At 44.8% G+C, this 20,914-nt stretch overlaps 1 protein-coding gene across 4 annotated transcripts in view; it reads right to left on the reverse strand.

Annotated features, from left to right (window-relative positions):
- Positions 1 to 18,906, reverse strand: part of LOC124013145 (mucin-5AC-like) — a 38,010-nt gene extending 19,104 nt beyond the window's left edge. For all 4 annotated transcript variants that reach the window (XM_046327342.1, XM_046327344.1, XM_046327343.1 and 1 more), the window contains exons 1-2: positions 18,769 to 18,906; positions 18,336 to 18,421 (exon numbers count right to left, since the gene is read on the reverse strand). In XM_046327342.1, the coding sequence (XP_046183298.1) occupies positions 18,336 to 18,387 (52 nt within the window). In that variant the 5' untranslated portion in view covers positions 18,388 to 18,421; positions 18,769 to 18,906. The remainder of the gene's footprint in view (positions 1 to 18,335; positions 18,422 to 18,768) is intronic.
- Between the last annotated feature and the right edge of the window lie 2,008 nt (positions 18,907 to 20,914).

The following is a 20,914-nucleotide window of genomic DNA, read 5'->3' on the forward strand; positions in this document are numbered from 1 at the left end:
TTTGTTACATTACAGCCTTTGTCTAAAATGGATTACATAGTTTTCCCCACATGATTTATCTACACACAATACCCCATAATGACGAAGTAAAAACATGTTCTTAAAAAGGTTTGCAAATGTATTAAAAATAAAAAATTGAAATATCACATCTACAGAAGTATTCAGACCCTTACTCAGTACTTTGTTGAAGCACCTCAAGCAGAAAATACAGCCTCGCATCTTCTTGGATATGACGCTACAAGCTTGGAACACCTGTATTTGGGGAGTTTCTCCCATTCTTCTCTGCAGATCCTCTAAAGCCCTGTCGCTCTACAGCTATTTTCAGGTTTCCCAGAGATGTTCGATCGGGTTCAAGAACGGGCTCTGGCTGGGCCACTCAAGAACATACAGAGACTTGTCCCGAAGCCACTCCCGCATTGTCTTGGCTTTTTGCTTTGGGTCGTTTTCCTGTTGGAGGGTGAACCTTCATCCCAGTGTGAGGTCCTGAGTGCTCTGGAGAAGGTTTTCATGAAGGATCTCTCTCTAGTTTGTGGCGTTCAACTTTCTGTCGATTCTGAATGCAATCATTCAGTTTGCTGATGATACAACAGTGGTAGGCCTGATCACCGACAACGATGAGACAGCCTCTAGGGAGGAGGTCAGAGACCTGACCGTGTTGTGCAATGACACAACCTCTCGCTCAACGTGATCAAGACAAAAGAGATGATTATGGACGATAGGAATAGGAGGACCGAGCCCTCCCCCATTCTTATTGACGGGGCTGTAGTGTAGCAGGTTGAGAGCTTCAAGTTCCTTGGTGTCCACATCAGCAACAAACTAACATGGTCCAAGCACACCAAGACAGTCGTGAAGAGGGCGCAACAAAACCTATTCCCCCTCAGGAAACTGACAAGATTTGGTATGGGTCCTCAGATCCTCAAAAGTTTTAACAGCTGCACCATTGAGAGCATCCTGACGGGTTGCATCACTGCCTGGTATGGCAACTGCTCAGCCTCCATCCGCAAGACACTACAGAGGATAGTGCGTACGACCTAGTACATCACTGGGGCCAAGCTTCCTGCCATCCAGGACCCATATACTAGGCAATGTCAGAGGAAAGACCAAAAAAATGTAAAAGACTCCAGTACTTCATAGACTGTTCTCTCTGCTACCGCATGGCAAGCAGTCTAGGACCAATTGGCTCCTTAACAGCTTCTACCCCCAATCCATAAGACTGCTGAACAATTAATCAAATGGCCACCCGGACTATTTATATTGACACTGATTTAATGTTGTCATAATTTCCATCAACGGGGTAATTGACCCTGTCAGTACGTAACTCACTCGTAGCAGGCCTACCAATTTTCAGAGAACGACAATCTCACTCATTAGCGCTGCAGGGTCTCTGGTCATCAGCTTGGTTTTCTGGGAGATGAGGAGGAGGAGATGGAGAACCAGTGCTCTCACTAGATGAACTGTGACTATTCTCGTGGAGAGGAAGAGGAGCAAGTCCACTGCCATTGCTGTCATTGCTGGCAGTGAGGTATCTGTTGGGATTGGGGGGGCTGCTATCGAAATCTGCTGCAGAAGTACTAGCTTCTTCCACATGCGATAGTTTTGTTATGCAGGTGAATGAGGACCCAAAAGCGACTTGGCGAAAACAGAGTCTTTAATCCAGTTTAAGGAAATAGCAATACTCCTAGACAAATCGGAGCGGTAAATAAAGCATAAAAACAATTTCACTCGTAATCACGAGAACTGACTGGAGACTCGATAATAAACTGCAGGTTGCCTCGGGAAGGCACTTGACCGTAGCAGACTCAGACACCTGCTCACCACGCAGCATCTGAGGGAAACACGACACGACAGGGCGATACAAAGACACAGCACGGTGAACAATAAACAAGGATCCGACAGGACAGAAACGGAAAACAAGGGGAGAAATAGGGACTCTAATCAGGGGAAAAGATATGGAACAGGTGTGGGAAGACTAAATGATTGATTAGGGGAATAGGAACAGCTGGGAGCAGGAACGGAACGATAGAGAGAAGAGAGAGAGGAAGGGAGAGAGAAAAAGGGGAACGAACCTAAAAAGACCAGCAGGGGGAAAACGAACAGAAGGAAAAGCAAAATGACAAGACAATATAAGACAAAACATGACAGTACCCCCCCACTCACCGAGCGCCTCCTGGCGCACTCGAGGAGGAATCCTGGCGGCAACGGAGGAAATCATCAATCAGTGAACGGTCCAGCACGTCCCGAGACGGAACCCAACTCCTCTCCTCAGGACCGTAACCCTCCCAATCCACTAAGTATTGGTGACCCCATCCCCGAGAACGCATGTCCATGATCCTACGTACCTTGTAAATAGGTGCGCTCTCGACAAGGACGGGAGGGGGAGGGAAGACGAACGGGGTGCGAAGAAAGGGCTTGACACAGGAGACATGGAAGACAGGATGGACGCGACGAAGATGTCGCGGAAGAAGCAGTCGCACAGAGACAGGATTGACGACCTGGGAGACACGGAACGGACCAATGAACCGCGGAGTCAACTTACGAGAAGCTGTCGTAAGAGGAAGGTTGCGAGTGGAAAGCCACACTCTCTGGCCGCAACAATACCTTGGACTCTTAATCCTACGTTTATTGGCGGCTCTCACAGTCTGTGCCCTGTAACGGCAAAGTGCAGACCTCACCCTCCTCCAGGTGCGCTCACAACGTTGGACAAACGCTTGAGCGGAGGGAACGCTGGACTCGGCAAGCTGGGATGAGAACAGAGGAGGCTGGTAACCCAGACTACTCTGAAACGGAGATAACCCGGTAGCAGACGAAGGAAGCGAGTTGTGAGCGTATTCTGCCCAGGGGAGCTGTTCTGCCCAAGACGCAGGGTTTCTGAAAGAAAGGCTGCGTAGTATGCGACCAATCGTCTGATTGGCCCTCTCTGCTTGACCGTTAGACTGGGGATGAAACCCGGAAGAGAGACTGACGGACGCACCAATCAAACGACAGAACTCCCTCCAAAACTGTGACGTGAATTGCGGACCTCTGTCTGAAACGGCGTCTAACGGAAGCCATGAATTCTGAACACATTCTCGATGATGATTTGTGCCGTCTCCTTAGCGGAAGGAAGTTTAGCGAGAGGAATGAAATGTGCCGCCTTAGAGAACCTATCGACAACCGTAAGAATCACAGTCTTCCCCGCAGACAAAGGCAGACTGGTAATGAAGTCTAGGGCGATGTGAGACCATGGTCGAGAAGGAATGGGGAGCGGTCTGAGACGACCGGCAGGAGGAGAGTTACCTGACTTAGTCTGCGCGCAGTCCGAACAAGCAGCCACGAAACGGCGCGTGTCACGCTCCTGAGTCGGCCACCAAAAGCGCTGGCGAATAGAAGCAAGAGTGCCTCGAACACCGGGATGACCAGCTAACTTGGCAGAGTGAGCCCACTGAAGAACAGCCAGACGAGTGGAAACAGGAACGAAAAGAAGGTTACTAGGACAAGCGCGCGGCGACGCAGTGTGCGTGAGTGCTTGCTTAACCTGTCTTTCAATTCCCAGACTGTCAACCCGACAACACGCCCATAAGGAAGAATCCCCTCGGGATCCGTAGAAGCCACAGAAGAACTAAAAAAACGGGATAAGGCATCAGGCTTGGTGTTCTTGCTACCCGGACGGTAAGAAATCACAAACTCGAAACGAGCGAAAAATAACGCCCAACGAGCTTGACGAGCATTAAGTCGTTTGGCAGAACGGATGTACTCAAGGTTCTTATGGTCTGTCCAAACGACAAAAGGAACGGTCGCCCCCTCCAACCACTGTCGCCATTCGCCTAGGGCTAAGCGGATGGCGAGCAGTTCGCGGTTACCCACATCATAGTTGCGTTCAGATGGCGACAGGCGATGAGAAAAATAAGCGCAAGGATGAACCTTATCGTCAGACTGGAAGCGCTGGGATAGAATGGCTCCCACGCCTACCTCTGAAGCGTCAACCTCGACAATGAATTGTCTAGTGACGTCAGGAGTAACGAGGATAGGAGCGGACGTAAAACGTTCTTTTAGAAGATCAAAAGCTCCCTGGGCGGAACCGGACCACTTAAAACACGTCTTGACAGAAGTAAGAGCTGTGAGAGGGGCAGCAACTTGACCGAAATTACGAATGAAACGCCGATAGAAATTAGCGAAACCTAGAAAGCGCTGCAACTCGACACGTGACCTTGGAACGGGCCACTCACTGACAGCTTGGACCTTAGCGGAATCCATTTGAATGCCTTCAGCGGAAATAACGGAACCGAGAAAAGTAACGGAGGAGACATGAAAAGAGCACTTCTCAGCCTTCACGTAGAGACAATTCTCTAAAAGGCGCTGGAGAACACGTCGAACGTGCTGAACATGAATCTCGAGTGACGGTGAAAAAAATCAGGATATCGTCAAGGTAGACAAAAACAAAGATGTTCAGCATGTCTCTCAGAACATCATTAACTAATGCCTGAAAAACAGCTGGCGCATTGGCGAGACCAAACGGCAGAACCCGGTACTCAAAATGCCCTAACGGAGTGTTAAACGCCGTTTTCCACTCGTCCCCCTCTCAGATGCGCACGAGATGGTAAGCGTTACGAAGGTCCAACTTAGTAAAGCACCTGGCTCCCTGCAGAATCTCGAAGGCTGATGACATAAGGGGAGCGGATAACGATTCTTAACCGTTATGTCATTCAGCCCTCGATAATCCACGCAGGGGCGCAGAGTACCGTCTTTTTTCTTAACAAAAAAAAACCCCGCCCCGGCCGGAGAGGAAGAAGGCACTATGGTACCGGCGTCAAGAGACACAGACAAATAATCCTCGAGAGCCTTACATTCGGGAGCCGACAGAGAGTATAGTCTACCCCGAGGAGGAGTGGTCCCCGGAAGGAGATCAATACTACAATCATACGACCGGTGAGGAGGAAGGGAGTTGGCTCGGGACCGACTGAAGACCGTGCGCAGATCATGATATTCCTCCGGCACTCCTGTCAAATCGCCAGGTTCCTCCTGAGAAGTGGGGACAGAAGAAATGGGAGGGATGGCAGACATTAAACACTTCACATGACAAGAAACGTTCCAGGATAGGATAGAATTACTAGACCAATTAATAGAAGGATTATGACATACTAGCCAGGGATGACCCAAAACAACAGGTGTAAAAGGTGAACGAAAAATCAAAAAAGAAATAGTCTCACTGTGGTTACCAGATACTGTGAGGGTTAAAGGTAGTGTCTCAAATCTGATACTGGGAAGATGACTACCATCTAAGGCGAACATGGGCGTAGGCTTGTCTAACTGTCTGAAAGGAATGTCATGTTTCCGAGCCCATGCTTCGTCCATGAAACAACCCTCAGCCCCAGAGTCTATCAAGGCACTGCATGTAGCACCCGAACCGGTCCAGCGTAGATGGACCGACATAGTAGTACAGGATCTAGATGGAGAGACCTGAGTAGTATCGCTCACCAGTAGCCCTCCGCTTACTGATGAGCTCTGGCTTTTACTGGACATGAATTGACAAAATGTCCATCAAATCCGCAATAGAGGCACAGGCGGTTGGTGATCCTCCGTTCCCTCTCCTTAGTCGAGATGCGAATACCTCCCAGCTGCATGGGCTCAGTCTCTGAGCCAGAGGAGGGAGATGGTTGCGATGCGGAGCAGGGAAACACCGTTGACGCGAGCTCTCTTCCACGAGCTTGGTGACGAAGATCTACCCGTCGTTCTATGCGGATGGCGAGAGCAATCAAAGAGTCCAAACTGGAAGGAACCTCCCGGGAGAGAATCTCATCTTTGACCACTGCGTGGAGTCCCTCCAGAAAACGAGCGAGCAGCGCCGGCTCGTTCCAGTCACTAGAGGCAGCAAGAGTGCGAAACTCTATAGAGTAATCCGTTATGGATCGATCACCTTGGCATAGGGAAGCAAGGGCCCTAGAAGCCTCCCTACCAAAAACTGAACGGTCAAAAACCCGAATCATCTCCTCTTTAAAGTTCTGGTAATTGTTTGAACAATCAGCCCTTGCCTCCCAGATAGCTGTGCCCCACTCTCGAGCCCGGCCAGTAAGGAGTGAAATGACGTAAGCAACCCGAGCTCTCTCTCTAGAGTATGTGTTGGGTTGGAGAGAGAACACAATATCACACTGGGTGAGAAAAGAGCGGCACTCCTTGGGCTGCCCGGAGTAGCAAGGTGGGTTATTAACCCTAGGTTCCGGAGGCTCGGCAGACCAGGAAGTAACAGGTGGCACGAGACGAAGACTCTGGAACTGTCCAGAGAGGTCGGAAACCTGAGTGGCCAGGTTCTCCATGGCATGACGAGCAGCAGACAATTCCTGCTCGTGTCTGCCGAGCATGGCTCCTTGGATCTCGACGGCAGTGTTACGAGCGTCTGTAGTCGCTGGGTCCATTCTTTGGTCGGATCCTTCTGTTATGCAGGTGAATGAGGACCCAAAAGCGACTTGGCGAAAACAGAGTCTTTAATCCAGTTTAAGGAAATAGCAATACTCCTAGACAAATCGGAGCGGTAAATAAAGCATAAAAACAATTTCACTCGTAATCACGAGAACTGACTGGAGACTCGATAATAAACTGCAGGTTGCCTCGGGAAGGCATTTGACCGTAGCAGACTCAGACACCTGCTCACCACGCAGCATCTGAGGGAAACACGACACGACAGGGCGATACAAAGACACAGCACGGTGAACAATAAACAAGGATCCGACAGGACAGAAACGGAAAACAAGGGGAGAAATAGGGACTCTAATCAGGGGAAAAGATATGGAACAGGTGTGGGAAGACTAAATGATTGATTAGGGGAATAGGAACAGCTGGGAGCAGGAACGGAACGATAGAGAGAAGAGAGAGAGGAAGGGAGAGAGAAAAAGGGGAACGAACCTAAAAAGACCAGCAGGGGGAAAACGAACAGAAGGAAAAGCAAAATGACAAGACAATATAAGACAAAACATGACAAGTTTGGTACGAGCTTAATCAGATAATACTTTTTCTTGGCATTTTTGTGCACCACTTGGTCTTGCCTTTCATCCATCTCACTCTCCGTATCCGAGTCCGACCTGCTGATCCAATTTACTTAAAAATAAAACTTGATAGTCAATTAAGTGAGGAGGCCGGGGCTGAGCAAGAGGCCAATTAGATGCATGGCAATGATAGGCCTATTGTCTCTGACGCACCTACTACCCATGTAGATTATTAAAAAACACAACTTCCTACGTATAAAATAAAAAGGTGTATTAATTACTTTTTGTAGGGTTACTTGAAAAATTATTTACAGCAGAACGGCAGAAGTTATGTCTTAAGTGTAAAACCAATAATTACTCAATATCCCCGCTGGGGATGCTATGAAGTCTAAAAATTACGGGCGGAGCTAGAAAGTTGTCTATCAGAAGTATTACATTGTAAACTTACTTTTAATCTGTTTGTCTACATATTTCAAGACATGGCATATGGGGATATAGTGAGATACCCAATGGGCTGGACGATTCTCTTCTCATCACTCATTTTGTCACGTTCTGACCTTAGTTCTTTTGTTATGTCTTTGTTTTAGTATGGTCAGGGCGTGAGTTGGGTGGGCGGTCTATGTTCTTTTTCTATGATTTGGTATTTCTGTGTTTGGCCTGGTATGGTTCTCAGTCAGAGGCAGCTGTGTATCGTTGTCCCTGATTGAGAACCATACTTAGGCAGCCTGTTTTCACCCTTGAGTTGTGGGTGATTGTTTTCTGTTGAGTGTTTGTATCTGCACCAGACAGAATTGTTTCTGGTTTCGTTCATTCACTTTGTTGTTTTTGTTCAGTGTTCATTGACTTCATTAAAACGATGGACACTTACCACGTTGCACATTGGTCCTCACCTCATTCCAACGACGACCGTTACATATTTCAAGAAAACGTTAGACTACAAACTTGGAAATCAATCAATCCGCCATCATTAAAACAATGTCAAATCAAATGACTAGTATTAAAATATTGAAAAAGCATGGTTGACAGAGGAAAAACAAATCTGTGCAATTTAAGGCCATGTGGCAAACAATAATGCAGGCACTAGCATGCACGTCTGGGCTGATGAAATGTAGTCATTGTTTGTGTGCTGATGTAAGTTGTTTTTTGTATGTATACATTTGTGTCTGGAGTGAAAAAAGCTGTATAAAACAAAAAAATATTTATTCATAAAAGAAAATAGACATAGATGACGGCCTTGCAGGAGTGTCCTGTCTGCTAGTGGTTAGGGCTAGGGCTGTGAGTGACATCTGCAGAATGGTTGAGACTAGAAAGACAATTCACATTTGGGATCGTTCAGCAGAAGCTCTCGATGAACGCAAGATTACAGCTGACCATGTGAAATTAACTGTTTACAGCAAGAACAAGGCCTTTCTTCCATAGAAAAGCATTACCTACTACATCCCTTACATATCCATGACGCCCCGCGGACTCGATTGAGCTAGCTAACTGTCTTTTCACAAAATCCATTCTGACTGTATAGGGATTGCCTGTGTTAAGGTTCAGCTTCTGTGGAAATAGGTGGTGACTTAATTCATTCTCGACATGGTTCTTCATTCTCTCCCTGAGGTTATACAAAAACACGTTCTTCCATTGTCTGTAGAACAGTCAATTCTTAACGAAAAGACTAAACTTCGGTACATTTTTAAAAGGTGTCCCCAGGAAGTCATACATTCAACATCAGCTTCCTGTGATTATAGGAAGTGAGTTAATTGGGGGTCATAGGAACAGTTTTGAGGGGTTAAAAAGGTTGAACCTTCCCAAATTACCAGCATATGACAATTTAAGTCAATCAGCCCGAAAGCATTTACAGTGGGGCAAAAAATAACACAATAAACAAACTGCCTTGTTAGAATTAATTCTGAAGAGAATATCAGTCAAATATTTTGAGATGAACTGGAAACATGAAACTGCCTGTCTGTCGGGGTATTTGGTATTTGGAATTTTATTAGGATCCCCTTTAGCTGTTGCAAACATAGCAGCTACTCTTCCTGGGGTCAGCACAAAACATGAAACATAATAAAGAATGACATAATGCAGAATATCATTAGACAAGAACAGCTCAAGGACAGAACTACGTAAAAAAAAATGAAGGCAAACGTAGCCTACATATCAATGCATACACACAAACTATCTAGGACAAATAAGGGAGAGGCGTTGTGCCCGCAAGGTGTTGCTTTATCTGTTTTTTGAAACCAGATTTGATGTATATTTGAGCAATATGAGATGGAAGGAAGTTCCATGCACGTTTCCTTGAATTTGTTCTGGATTTGGGGACTGTGAAAAGAACCCTGGTGGCATGTCTGGTGGTGGGTTAAGTGTGTGTGTGTCAGAGCTGTGTGTAAGTTGACTATGCAAAAAAATGGGATTCTCAACATATTACAGAAGAAGTGATGCAGTCAGTCTCTCCTCAACTCTTAGCCTAGAGAGACTGGTGTGCATAGTATTTATAACAGCCCTCTGATTACAATAAAATGCAAATCTCAAGCCTGCAGAACTTGCTTTCTCTAGTGTGGTGTCAAAAAAGCAGAGAATCTCTTTATTACGGCCATCTTTACAACCATTGTATCTACAGTTGAAGTCGGAAGTTTACATACACACAGGTTGGAGTCATTTTGAAACCACTCCACAAATTTCTTGTTACCAACTAATATTTTGGCAAGTCGGTTAGGACATCTACTTTGTGCATGACACAAGTCATTTTTCCAACAATTGTTTACAGACAGATTATTTCACTTATAAATTCAAAGTATCACAATTCCAGTGGGTAAGAAGTTTACATGCACAAAGTTGACTGTGCCCTTTACAGCTTGGAAAATACTAGACAATTATTTCATGGCTTTAGAAGCTTCTTATAGGCTAATTGACATCATTTTAGTCAATTGGAGGTGTACCTGTGGATGTATTTCAAGGCCTATCTTCAAACTCAGTGCCTCTTTGCTTGACATCATGGGAAAATCAAAAGAAATCAGCCAAGACCTCAGAAAAATAATTGTAGACCTCCACAATTCTGGTTAATCCTTGGAAGCAATTTCCAAACGCCGGAAGGTACCATGTTCATCTGTACAAACAATAGTATGCAAGTATAAACACCATGGGACCACGCAGCCATCATACCGCTCAGGAAGAAGATGTGTTCTGTCTCCTAGAGATGAACGCACACTGTTGTGAAAAGTGAAAATCAATCCATCAATCCATGAACAACAGCAACAAACCTTGTGAACATGCTGGAGGAAACAAGTGCAAATGTATCTATATCCACAGTAAAACGAGTCCTATATCGACATAGCCTGAAAGGCCACTCAACAAGGAAGATGCAACTGCTCCAAAACCGCTATAAAAAAGACAGACTACGGTATGCAACTGCACATGGGGACAAAGATCATACTATTTGGAGAAATGTCCTCTGGTCTGATGAAACAAAAATAGCACTGTTTGGCCATAATGACCACTGTTATGTTTGGAGGAAAAAGGGGGAGGCTTGCAAGCCGAAGGACACCATCCCAAACATGAAGCACAGGGGTGGCAGCATCCTGTTGTGGGGTTGCTTTGCTGCAGGAGAGACTGGTGCACTTCGCAAAATAGATGGCATCATGAGGCTGGAAAATTACGTGGATATATTGAAGCAATACCTCAAGACATTAGTCAGGAAGTTAAAGCTTGGTCGCAAATGGGTCTCCCAAATGGACAATGACCCCAAGCATACTTCCAAAGTTGTGACAAAACGGCTTAATGACAACAAAGTCAATGTACAGTCGTGGCCAAAAGTTTTGAGAATGACACAATATTAATTTTCACAAAGTCTGCTGCCTCAGTTTGTGTAATGGCAATTTGCATCTACTCCAGAATGTTATGAAGAGTGATCAGATCAGTCCCTCTTTGCCATGCAAATGAACTGAATCCCCAAAAACATTTCCACTGATTTCAGCCCTGCCACAAAAGGACCAGCTGACATCATGTCAGTGATTCTCTCGTTAACACAGGTGTGAGTGTTGACGAGGACAAGGCTGAAGATCACTCTGTCATGCTGATTGAGTTCAAATAACAGAATGGCAGCTTTAAAAGGAGGGTGGTGCTTGAAAACATTGTTCTTCCTCTGTCAACCATGGTTACCTGCAAGGAAACAGGTGCCGTCATCATTGCTTTGAACAAAAAGGGCTTCACATGCAAGGATTTTGCTGCCAGTAAGATTGCACCTAAATCAACCAATTATCAGATCATCAAGAACTTCAAGGAGAGCGGTTCAATTGTTGTGAAGAAGGCTTCAGGGTGCCTAAGAAAGTCCAGCAAGTGCCAAGACCATCTCCTAAAATTGATTCAGCTGCGGGATCGGGGCTGAGAGTTTGCTCAGGAATAGCAGAATGCAGGTGTGAGTGCATCTGCATGCACAGTGAGGTGAAGACTTTTGGATTATGGCCTGTTATCAAGAAGGGCAGCAAAGAAGCCACTTCTCTCCAGGAAAAACATCAGGGACAGACTGATATTCTACAAAAGGTACAGGGATTGGACTGCTGAGGACTGGGGTAAAGTCATTTCCTCTGATGAATCCCCTTTCCGATTGTTTGGGGCATCCGGAAAAAAGCTTGTCCGGAGAAGACAAGGTGAGCGCTACCATCAGTCCTGTGTCATGCCAATAGTAAAGCACCCTGAGACCATTCATGTGTGGGGTTGCTTATCAGCCAAGGGAGTGGGCTCACTCACAATTTTGCCTAAGAACAGCCGTGAATAAAGAATGGTATCAACACATCCTCCGAGAGCAACTTCTACCAACCAACAGTTTGGTGACGAACAATGCCTTATCCAACATGATGGAGCACCTTGCCATAAGGCAAAAGTGATAAGTAAGTGGCTTGGGGAAAAAAACATTGATATTTTGGGTCCATGGCCAGGAAACTCACCAGACCTTAACACCATTGAGAACTTGTGGTCAATCCTCAAAATGCGGGTGGACAAACAAAAACCCATAACTTCTGACAAACTCCAAACATTGATTATGCGAGAATGGGCTGCCATCAGTCAGGAAGTGGCCCAGAAGTTAATTGACAGCATTCCTGGGCGGATTGCAGAGGTCTTGAAAAAGAAGGGTCAACACAGCAAATATTGACTCTTTTTATCAACATTATGTAATTGTCAATAAAAGCCTTTGACACGTATGAAATGCTTGTAATTATACTTCAGTATTCCATAGTAACATCTGACAAAAATATCTAAGGACACTGAAGCAGCAAACTTTGTGAAAATTAATATTTGTGTCATTATCAAAACTTTTGGCCACGACTGTATTGGAGTGGCCATCACAAAGCCCTGACCTCAATCCTATAGAAAATGTGTGTGCAGAACCTAAAGTCAATGCTATCAAATACTAATTGAGTGTATGTAAACTTCTGACCCACTGGGAATGTGATGAAATAAATAAAAGCTGAAATAAATCATTCTCTCTACTAGTATTCTGACATTTCACATTCTTAAAATGAAGTGGTGATCCGAACTGACCAATTGTTTTTACTAGGATAAAATGTAAGGAATTGTGAAAAACTGAGTTTAAATGTATTTGGCTAAGGTGTATGTAAACTTCTGACTTCAACTGTATATGTTTTGACCATGACAGTTTACATTCTATGATGACGTCAAGTAATTTAGTCTCCTCAACTTTGTACCAAATACAATGCTCTTAGTTTTAGAGATGTTCAGGACCCGTTTATTACTGGCCACCCATTCCAAAACAGACTACAACTAGGGTAGGGGGCACTATTTTCACCTCCGGTTGAAAAGTGTGCCCAAAGTAAACTGAAACTGCCTGCTACTCAGGTCCAGAAGCTAGAATATGCCTAATTAGTAGAATTGGATAGAAAACATAATGTCTGTGAGTATAACAGAACTGAAATGGTAGGCAAAAACCTGATAATTATTTTTTAAGTTGTAGTTTTCCATTGACTTCCTATACAGATTCCATTGACTTAGGACTCAAATTGCACTTCATATGGCTTCCACTAGATGCCAACAGACTTTATAAATTGTTTCAGGCTTGTATTCGGAAAATTGAGGGACTAAGACCACTCTGAATGAGTGGACACTGCAGTGTCCCAGAGGTTTTTCATGCGTACCTTTCTTTTATATTGACAAATCTCTTGTCTGTTTGAAATATTATTGATTATTATGACCAAAAACAACCCGAGGATTGATTACAAACATTGTTTGACATGTTTCTACGAACTTCACTGATACTTTTCGGGTTTTTCATCTGCCTGTTGTGTGGAATACTGAACAAAACGTGCGAACAAAACAGAGGTTTTTGGATAAAAAGAGGGACTTTATCGAACAAAACAAACATTTATTGAGTAAATGGGAGTATTGTGAGTGCAACCATGTAAAGATCATCAAAGGTAAGTGATTAATTGTATCGCTATTTCTGACTTGTGTCACTCCTCCACTTGTGATGTCCTTGTGATACTGCAATTCTTGTTCTTTGTTCATATGTACCTGCAACCAGTCAAAATCTATTGAGCAGTTGGTACTAAATGGAAAGCACAATGTTCAGGGCCATACAATTTGTCCATTGTACAGTATACAGCCTACAATGCACTGTACTACAGTATCCAATCTCAGACTTTCTCCTTCCCACCTTCAACAACCTGTGTGCTCTCTGAAATGGATTATATTGGTTGTGTCGCATCATTTGAAACAGGTTAAATCAATTTTTGAGTGGTTGTATTCAATCAATGACATACAGTGGGGCAAAAAAGTATTTAGTCAGCCACCAATTGTGCAAGTTCATCCACTTAAAAATATGAGAAAGGCCTTTAATTTGTATCATAAGTCAAATGTTTTCTGTAAGTCTTCACAAGGTTTTCACACACTGTTGCTGATATTTTGGCCCATTCCTCCATGCAGATCTCCTCTAGAGCAGTGATGTTTTGGGGATGTAGCTGGGAAACACGGACTTTCAACTCCCTCCAAAGATTTTCTATGGGGTTGAGATCTGGAGACTGGCTTGGCCACTCGAGGACATTGAAATGCTTCTTACGAAGCCACTCCTTCGTTGCCCGGGCGGTGTGTTTGGGATCATTGTCATTCTGAAAGACCCAGCCACGTTTCATCTTCAATGCCCTTGCTGATGGAAGGAGGTTTTCACTCAAAATCTCACGATACATGGCCCCATTCATTCTTTCCTTTACACGGATCAGTCGTCCTGGTCCCTTTGCATAAAAACAGCCCCAAAGCATGATGTTTCCACCCCCATGCAACTCAGCATTCTTTGTCCTCCAAACACGACGATTTGAGTTTTTACCAAAAGGTTCTATTTTGGTTTCATCTGACCATATGACATTCTGCCAATCTTCTTCTGGATCATCCAAATGCTCTCTAGCCAACTTCAGACAGGCCTGGACATGTACTGGCTTAAGCAGGGGGACACGTCTGGCACTGCAGGATTTGAGTCCCTGGCGGCGTAGTGTGTTACTGGTGGTAGGCTTTGTTACTTTGGTCTCAGCTCTCTGCAGGTCATTGCTATGTCCCCCCGTGTGGTTCTGGGATTTTTGCTCACCGTTCTTGTGATCATTTTGAGCCCACGGGGTGAGATCTTGCGTGTAGCTCCAGATCGAGGGAGATTATCAGTGATCTTGTATGTCTTCCAATTCCTAATAATTGTTCCCCCAGTTGATTTCTTCAAACCAAGCTGCTTACATATTGCAGATTCAGTCTTCCCAGCCTGGTGCAGGTCTACAATTTTGTTTCTGGTTTCCTTTGACAGCTCTTTGGTCTTGGCCATTGTGGAGTTTGGAGTGTGACTGTTTGAGGTTGTGGACAGGTGTATTTTATACTGATAACAAGTTCAAACAGGTGCCATTAATACAGGTAACGAGTGGAGGACAGAGGAGCCTCTTAAAGAAGAAGTTACAGGTCTGTGAGAGCCATAAATCTTGCTTGTTTGTAGGTGACCAAATACTTATTTTCCACCATCATTTGCAAATAAATTCATTAAAAATCCTACAATGTGATTTTCTGGATATATTTTTTTCTAATTTTGTCTGTCATAGTTGAAGTGTACCTATGATGAAAATTACAGGCCTCTCATCTTTTCAAGTGGAAGAACTTGCACAATTGGTGGCTGACTAAATACTTTTTTGCCCCACTGTATGTTCTCTATTTGTATTTGATTGTGGCCATTTGTGTTTACCAGTATGGATGACATGTGCATTAGAGTGCAGAATGTGTTTTGAGAATGAGAATGTATTTAGAGTTTTGCTGAAAAGTCTAAGTGAGAACTACAAATTGTGTTTTACCATGTGAAATGGTTTAAGGTATTGACAACAGACTGCATAATTAGCTCAATGAGTCCAGGCAACTGAGAACTTAGTTCAGCCAATGGGTTTTAGTGTTTTAGCAATTGAGAAAAACTGTAATGTCAGTGGCAGGTCACTGGTAAAAATAGAAAAGAGTAGAGACTGCCCTGCAGTACACCACATTTTACATGTTTGACATTAGAGAATATTCCATTGAATAAAACCCTTTGAGTTATATTAGATAGATAGCTCTGAATCCACAATATGGCAGAGGTTGAAAGAATCTCAGAGAGAGAGAGAGAGAGAGAGAGAGAGAGAGAGAGAGAGAGAGAGAGAGAGAGAGAGAGAGAGAGAGGGGGGAAGGAAGGAAGGAAGAGAGAGACAGGAAGGAAAAGAGAGGGAGAGGTAATGAGAGAGGGACAGGGGGGAATAGATAATAGAGAGAGAACGAGAACAGCTATACCAACCAAAATACAAAAAAAGTCTGTCTGTGAGTCTGTCTCTGTCTGTCTGTGAGTGGATATGTCTGCCTGCCTATCAGTCTGTCAGTCTGTCTGTCCTGGGAGGGGAGTGAGAGAGCATAGAGAGTGAGAGAGAAAGAGAGAGAGAAAGGACAAAGAGGGTGAAGGGGATGAAAGAAGGGGGAGGGAGAGAGAAGAGAAGGAGGGGGATAACTATGAGGTAGAGAGTTAGAGAGATGGAGATAGAGAGAGGGAGAGGAGAGATTAGAGAAGAGAGTGTGAGAGAGAGAACTGAGAGAACAGAGAGAGAACAGATATAAAAACCGACAGACATGTCTGCCTGTCTGTCTGCTTGATATATGTCTGTCTGTCTTGTTTGTTTACACTTTGCAGCATTATTACTAACTTTTTTGCTTTGAATACAATGTCTTGACTTATGCAGCATACCACATGTCACACCCTGATCTATTTCACCTGTCTTGTGCTTGTCTCCACCCCCCAGCAGGTGTCTCCCATTTTCCCCCATTATCCCCACATTTTCTGGTGGTCTGTTGCCAGTTCGTCTTGTCTTGTCAAGTCTTACCAGCGTGTTTTCCCGTTTTCCAGTATCTCTAGTTTCTCTTTTCTAGTCCTCCCAGTTTTGACCATTCTGCCTGCCCTGACCCTGAGCCTGCCTGCCGTCCTGTACCTGTCGGAATCTGACCTAGTTACGAATTACGAATCTCTGCATGTCCTCAACCTGCCTTTTGCCTGCCCCGTGTTATAATAAATTATCTGAGAGCTGAACCATCCGCCTCCTGTGTCTGCATCTGGGTCATATCCTGAGTTGTGATAGTATGAACTGGCAATGATGACCCAGCAGACTCAGACCAGCTCCACAACGCTGTCTCCGTCCAAGGAGTTGCCATTGGTGGACACGAGGAAGTACTTCAAGATCTTATGGAAAGAACGCAGACCTTGGTGGAATGCCACGACCACGCTTTCATCACATTGCTGGAGCAATTCCATAGGTGATCTACTAAGCAGCAAGCCACGACTGTAATCCCCCCGACTGTCAGTTACCCCTCTACCAACAGCACTTCTCCCCAATATACCCCGGCATCCCGAGAACCCGCTTACCTCCTCCGGAGCACTACGCTGGAGATCCAGCCGGGTGTATCTCTCCTAATGTTCTCTCGTCTTTGAGCTGCTGCCCTCTTCGTTTCCCTCGGTTCGCTCAAGGAAAGCGTACATGATAATGCTGATATCTGGGAGGGCTCTCAACTGGGCAGTGGTGGTGTGGGAGCAACAATCCACCGTTTGTGGCGGAGGTTAGAAAGGTGTTCGATTCTCCGCTGTCCAGGAGAGAGGCTGCTCATCAGCTACTGCAACTGAGTCAAGACTCCCGTAGTGCGGCAGACTACGAAGTAGATTTTCGCACTTTGGTCACCGAGAGTGCCTGTAACCCGGAAGCTCTGTTCGACACGTTCATGCATGGATTATTAGAGGTGGTTAAAGACGTGTTTTCAGCCGGGGAGCTTCCCATGGATCTCAACTCGCTCACAGCATTGACCATACGGATTGATGGGCGGCTACGGGAACGTAGGAGGGAGAGGAGATCTGCTCCCGGTCATACTCGCTCATCCACAGCACCCACCTCGCCTCCAAGGAATCCCGGAAGATCCCGGGAGAAGCCGATGTCACCCGCGATCCCTCGGAAATCACAGAGGGCTCTTGACTCACTTCCTCTGTAGCCCATACAACTGGGCACAGCCAGACATCCTCCTGCTGAATGCTTAACGAGAAGTTCCCCAAGAACACAGTGGCCTACATCATTCTTAAATGGAAGGAGTTTGGAACCACCAAGACTCTTCCTAGAGCTGGCTGCCCAGCCTAACAGTAATCGGGGGAGAAGGGCCCAATGTTAGCTCTGAGAGAGCTCCAGAGTTCCTCTGTGGAGATGGGAGAACCTTCCAGAAGGACAAACATCTCTGCAGCACTCCACCTTTCAGGCCTTTTTATAGTACAGTGGCCAGACGGAAGCCACTAATAAGGAAAAGGTACATAACAGCCCGCTTGGAGTATGCCACAAGGCACCTTAAAGACTCTCAGAACAGGAAAAGCAAGATTATCTAGTCTGTTAAAACCAAGACTGAACTCTGTGGCCTGAATGCCAAGCTTCACGTCTGGAGGAAACCTGGCACCATCCCTACGGTGAATTATGGTGGTGGCAGCATCTTGTTGTGGGGATGTTTTTCATTGGCAGGGACTGGGAGGCTAATCAGGATTGAGGGAAAGAAGAATGGAGCAACGTACATAGACATAGTGATACATGTTGAAAACCTACTCTAGAGCTCTCAGGACCTCAGAGTGGGGCGATAGTTCACCTTCCAACAGGACTGTGATATTTCAGTTTTTATTTTGAACAAAATCGCCAAAAAATATACAGTAATTCACCAGTAACAACTATTTAATTGACATTGACAGGGATTGGCAATATTGATGACACAGTAACTTTCAACACCATCAACTTGTTTTGACGTCATTGCCGTCACACAGGAGACAGAGGAGATGCATTACATGGCTCCTCAAGAGAGGAGTAAATAACAGGAGAAACTTACCAGGAACGACTGCATAGAAGCAGAGAACTGCTGTCAAAATCTTCCAATACATGTCACCTTTTAATGCTATCGCTACCTGGAAACACCTACAAATGAGTAGAGAACAAATTGAAGAGTTGGAAGCAAATTATCAAATAAAATATTATAGGACCAGACAATTAAAGGGACGATTTGTGGAATTTGATCAATGAAATAACCAGCCAATATTGTATTTTAAATGTAGTTTAAAAAAAATGTTTTATCGATGTTGGCTAATCTAGGTGATTTGAAAGTGTAAAATCAATCAACACATGCATCGGCAGTCAGAAGTGTTCAAATGCTTGACTGCCTATAGTCAAACCAAAGAGCAGACCAACTCTCATGCATTCAGGTGTGTGAGAAGAGACTATTAATGTTCAATCAAAGAACAGATATCATGACATCCATCACTCACCTTTAGAAATATAACTATGTTTACCACGAAGAGGAGTCCTGTTACTTTCTTTCCACAATAGAATGATAATGAATTGACTGATTTCCAGATGTAGAACTATCTGCCTCGCAGCCAAATGACAACTACCTTGGGAGTGTAGATGTGGGAGCATTTAAGGAGAGGAAGTCATTGGGTTAATGACATAAGCACTCCCATCACTTCATCATTCCTAAAACCTGAACGGCCAAACAACATTTTTATGCAGAGTTTCTCAACAAACTGGCAAAACAACACGGAAACCCTGGTGAATTACAAGAAAGGACATGTCATTTTGATTAATTAAAGGTCTAGACATCTGTGTGACATCAGACACCAGAAAGAGTAGCTGATTATCAGAAGCATTCCCGAACACATTTCTCCGCCCAACGTCTCGGTAAAACATTTAGGGATGGGGCTGGAGAAATGTAAGCAGTCTGAAATTCATAAACAGAGCAGGATCCCATCCATGAAATCGACATTTGTGTTTTAACCATGTTCTGAGGCTATACGTTGTTTGTTAACATTTACTTTGTTTACAAACATTGGAGTAAAACAAGCTTATATTTTGTGTTCTGACTGAGTACGACAGTGGAAGTACGCTCATGAGGCATTTATATGTTATATTCTTTAAGAATCAATGGGGATACAGTGCATTCGGAAAGTATTCAAACCCTTAGACATTTTCCACATGTTGTTATGTCACAGAGGGTTGTTGGCACTCTGTGTTAGAAGATGATGTGGAACCAAATCCACCAGTTTTTAGACCCAAAAGGCAGCCAGGACCTCCACTAGACATGATTGCAAAGTACAGCCCCCTTCAACCTTTTCAACTGTTTTTCACCTCGTCAGTTGTTGATTCCCTGGTGGTGAACACCAATAAGTATGGGGATAAGAGGCAGGCAGGAAAGAAAGAGGCATGGAAGACCATTTCCATGTCAGACCTTTTCTGCTATTTTTCAATGGTCATTTATATGGGGCTGGTGAAGTTGAAAACTCTAAGGGACTACTGGAAAATGTCACCTCTCTATCAACTGCCTTTCCTGACTATCTCACGGGCACTTCACAACAGTGACCCAGAAGTTGATGGGGAGAATGACAAGAAGAGAGGCACACCAAGGTTTGATAGGCTCTGTAAAATAAAACCTCTCTACCCCAGCATCGTTGATGCCTGCAAGACTTATTTTCAGCCCGCCCAGAACCTGTCCATCGATGAGAGGATGGTAGCCTCAAAGGCCAGAATCAGCCTCAAACAATACATGCGTAACAAACCAACCAAATGGGGCTACAAGCTGTTTGTTTTGGCTGATTCTGTGTGTGCCTACACTTGCAATTATTTGGTTTATGAGGGGAAAAACTGTTTTACTACCGGTAATGGACTGAGTTATGATTCCGTTATGGAGTTATTGGATTTTCAACTGCTGGGGAAGGGCTACAAACTGTTTGTGGACAACTTCTACACAAGCCCTACCCTGTTTACAGAGCTCAGGAAGGGCTACAAACTGTTTGTGGACAACTTCTACACAAGCCCTACCCTGTTTACAGAGCTGAGGAAGAGGGAGGTGTGGGCTTGTGGCACCATTTTTACCAACAGGGTGGGATTTCCAAAGACCAAGGTAAACAACATGCCTAAGCGGGCTGAGTGGGGTACCATGCGATGGATCCGTGAAGATGGCCTGCTGTTTGTGAAGTGGATGGATACCAGAGAGGTGGTCATGATCTCCAGTATCCACAAGTCCTTCAGTGGAAATCACGTGGTCAGGCGTGTGAAGGACGGTGCCGGAGCATAGACCACAAAACATGTCCCCATTCCAGCTGCTGTGAAGGACTACAACAAGAGCATGGGAGGTGTGGACCAGTCAGATGCACTGATAGGATACTACAATGTTCTTCACAAGACCATGAAATGGTATAAAATATTTTTCTATCATTTCATTGACATTGCTGTGGTGAATTCCTTCATTCTCAAGAAGGAAATGGCCAAGAGCTGTGGACAGCCCCCCATCTCACAGCTAGCCTTCAGGGAGCTGCTCATCCAGGAGCTTGCTAGCTACAGCAAGTCCACTGCAGCACCTTCTGCTCCAACCAGTGGTGTTCACCTGCCCAGATTAATCTCTGCAGGCATGAATGT

Source organism: Oncorhynchus gorbuscha, linkage group LG24, assembly GCF_021184085.1.
Source record: "Oncorhynchus gorbuscha isolate QuinsamMale2020 ecotype Even-year linkage group LG24, OgorEven_v1.0, whole genome shotgun sequence".
In the NCBI taxonomy this organism is placed as follows: domain Eukaryota; kingdom Metazoa; phylum Chordata; class Actinopteri; order Salmoniformes; family Salmonidae; genus Oncorhynchus; species Oncorhynchus gorbuscha.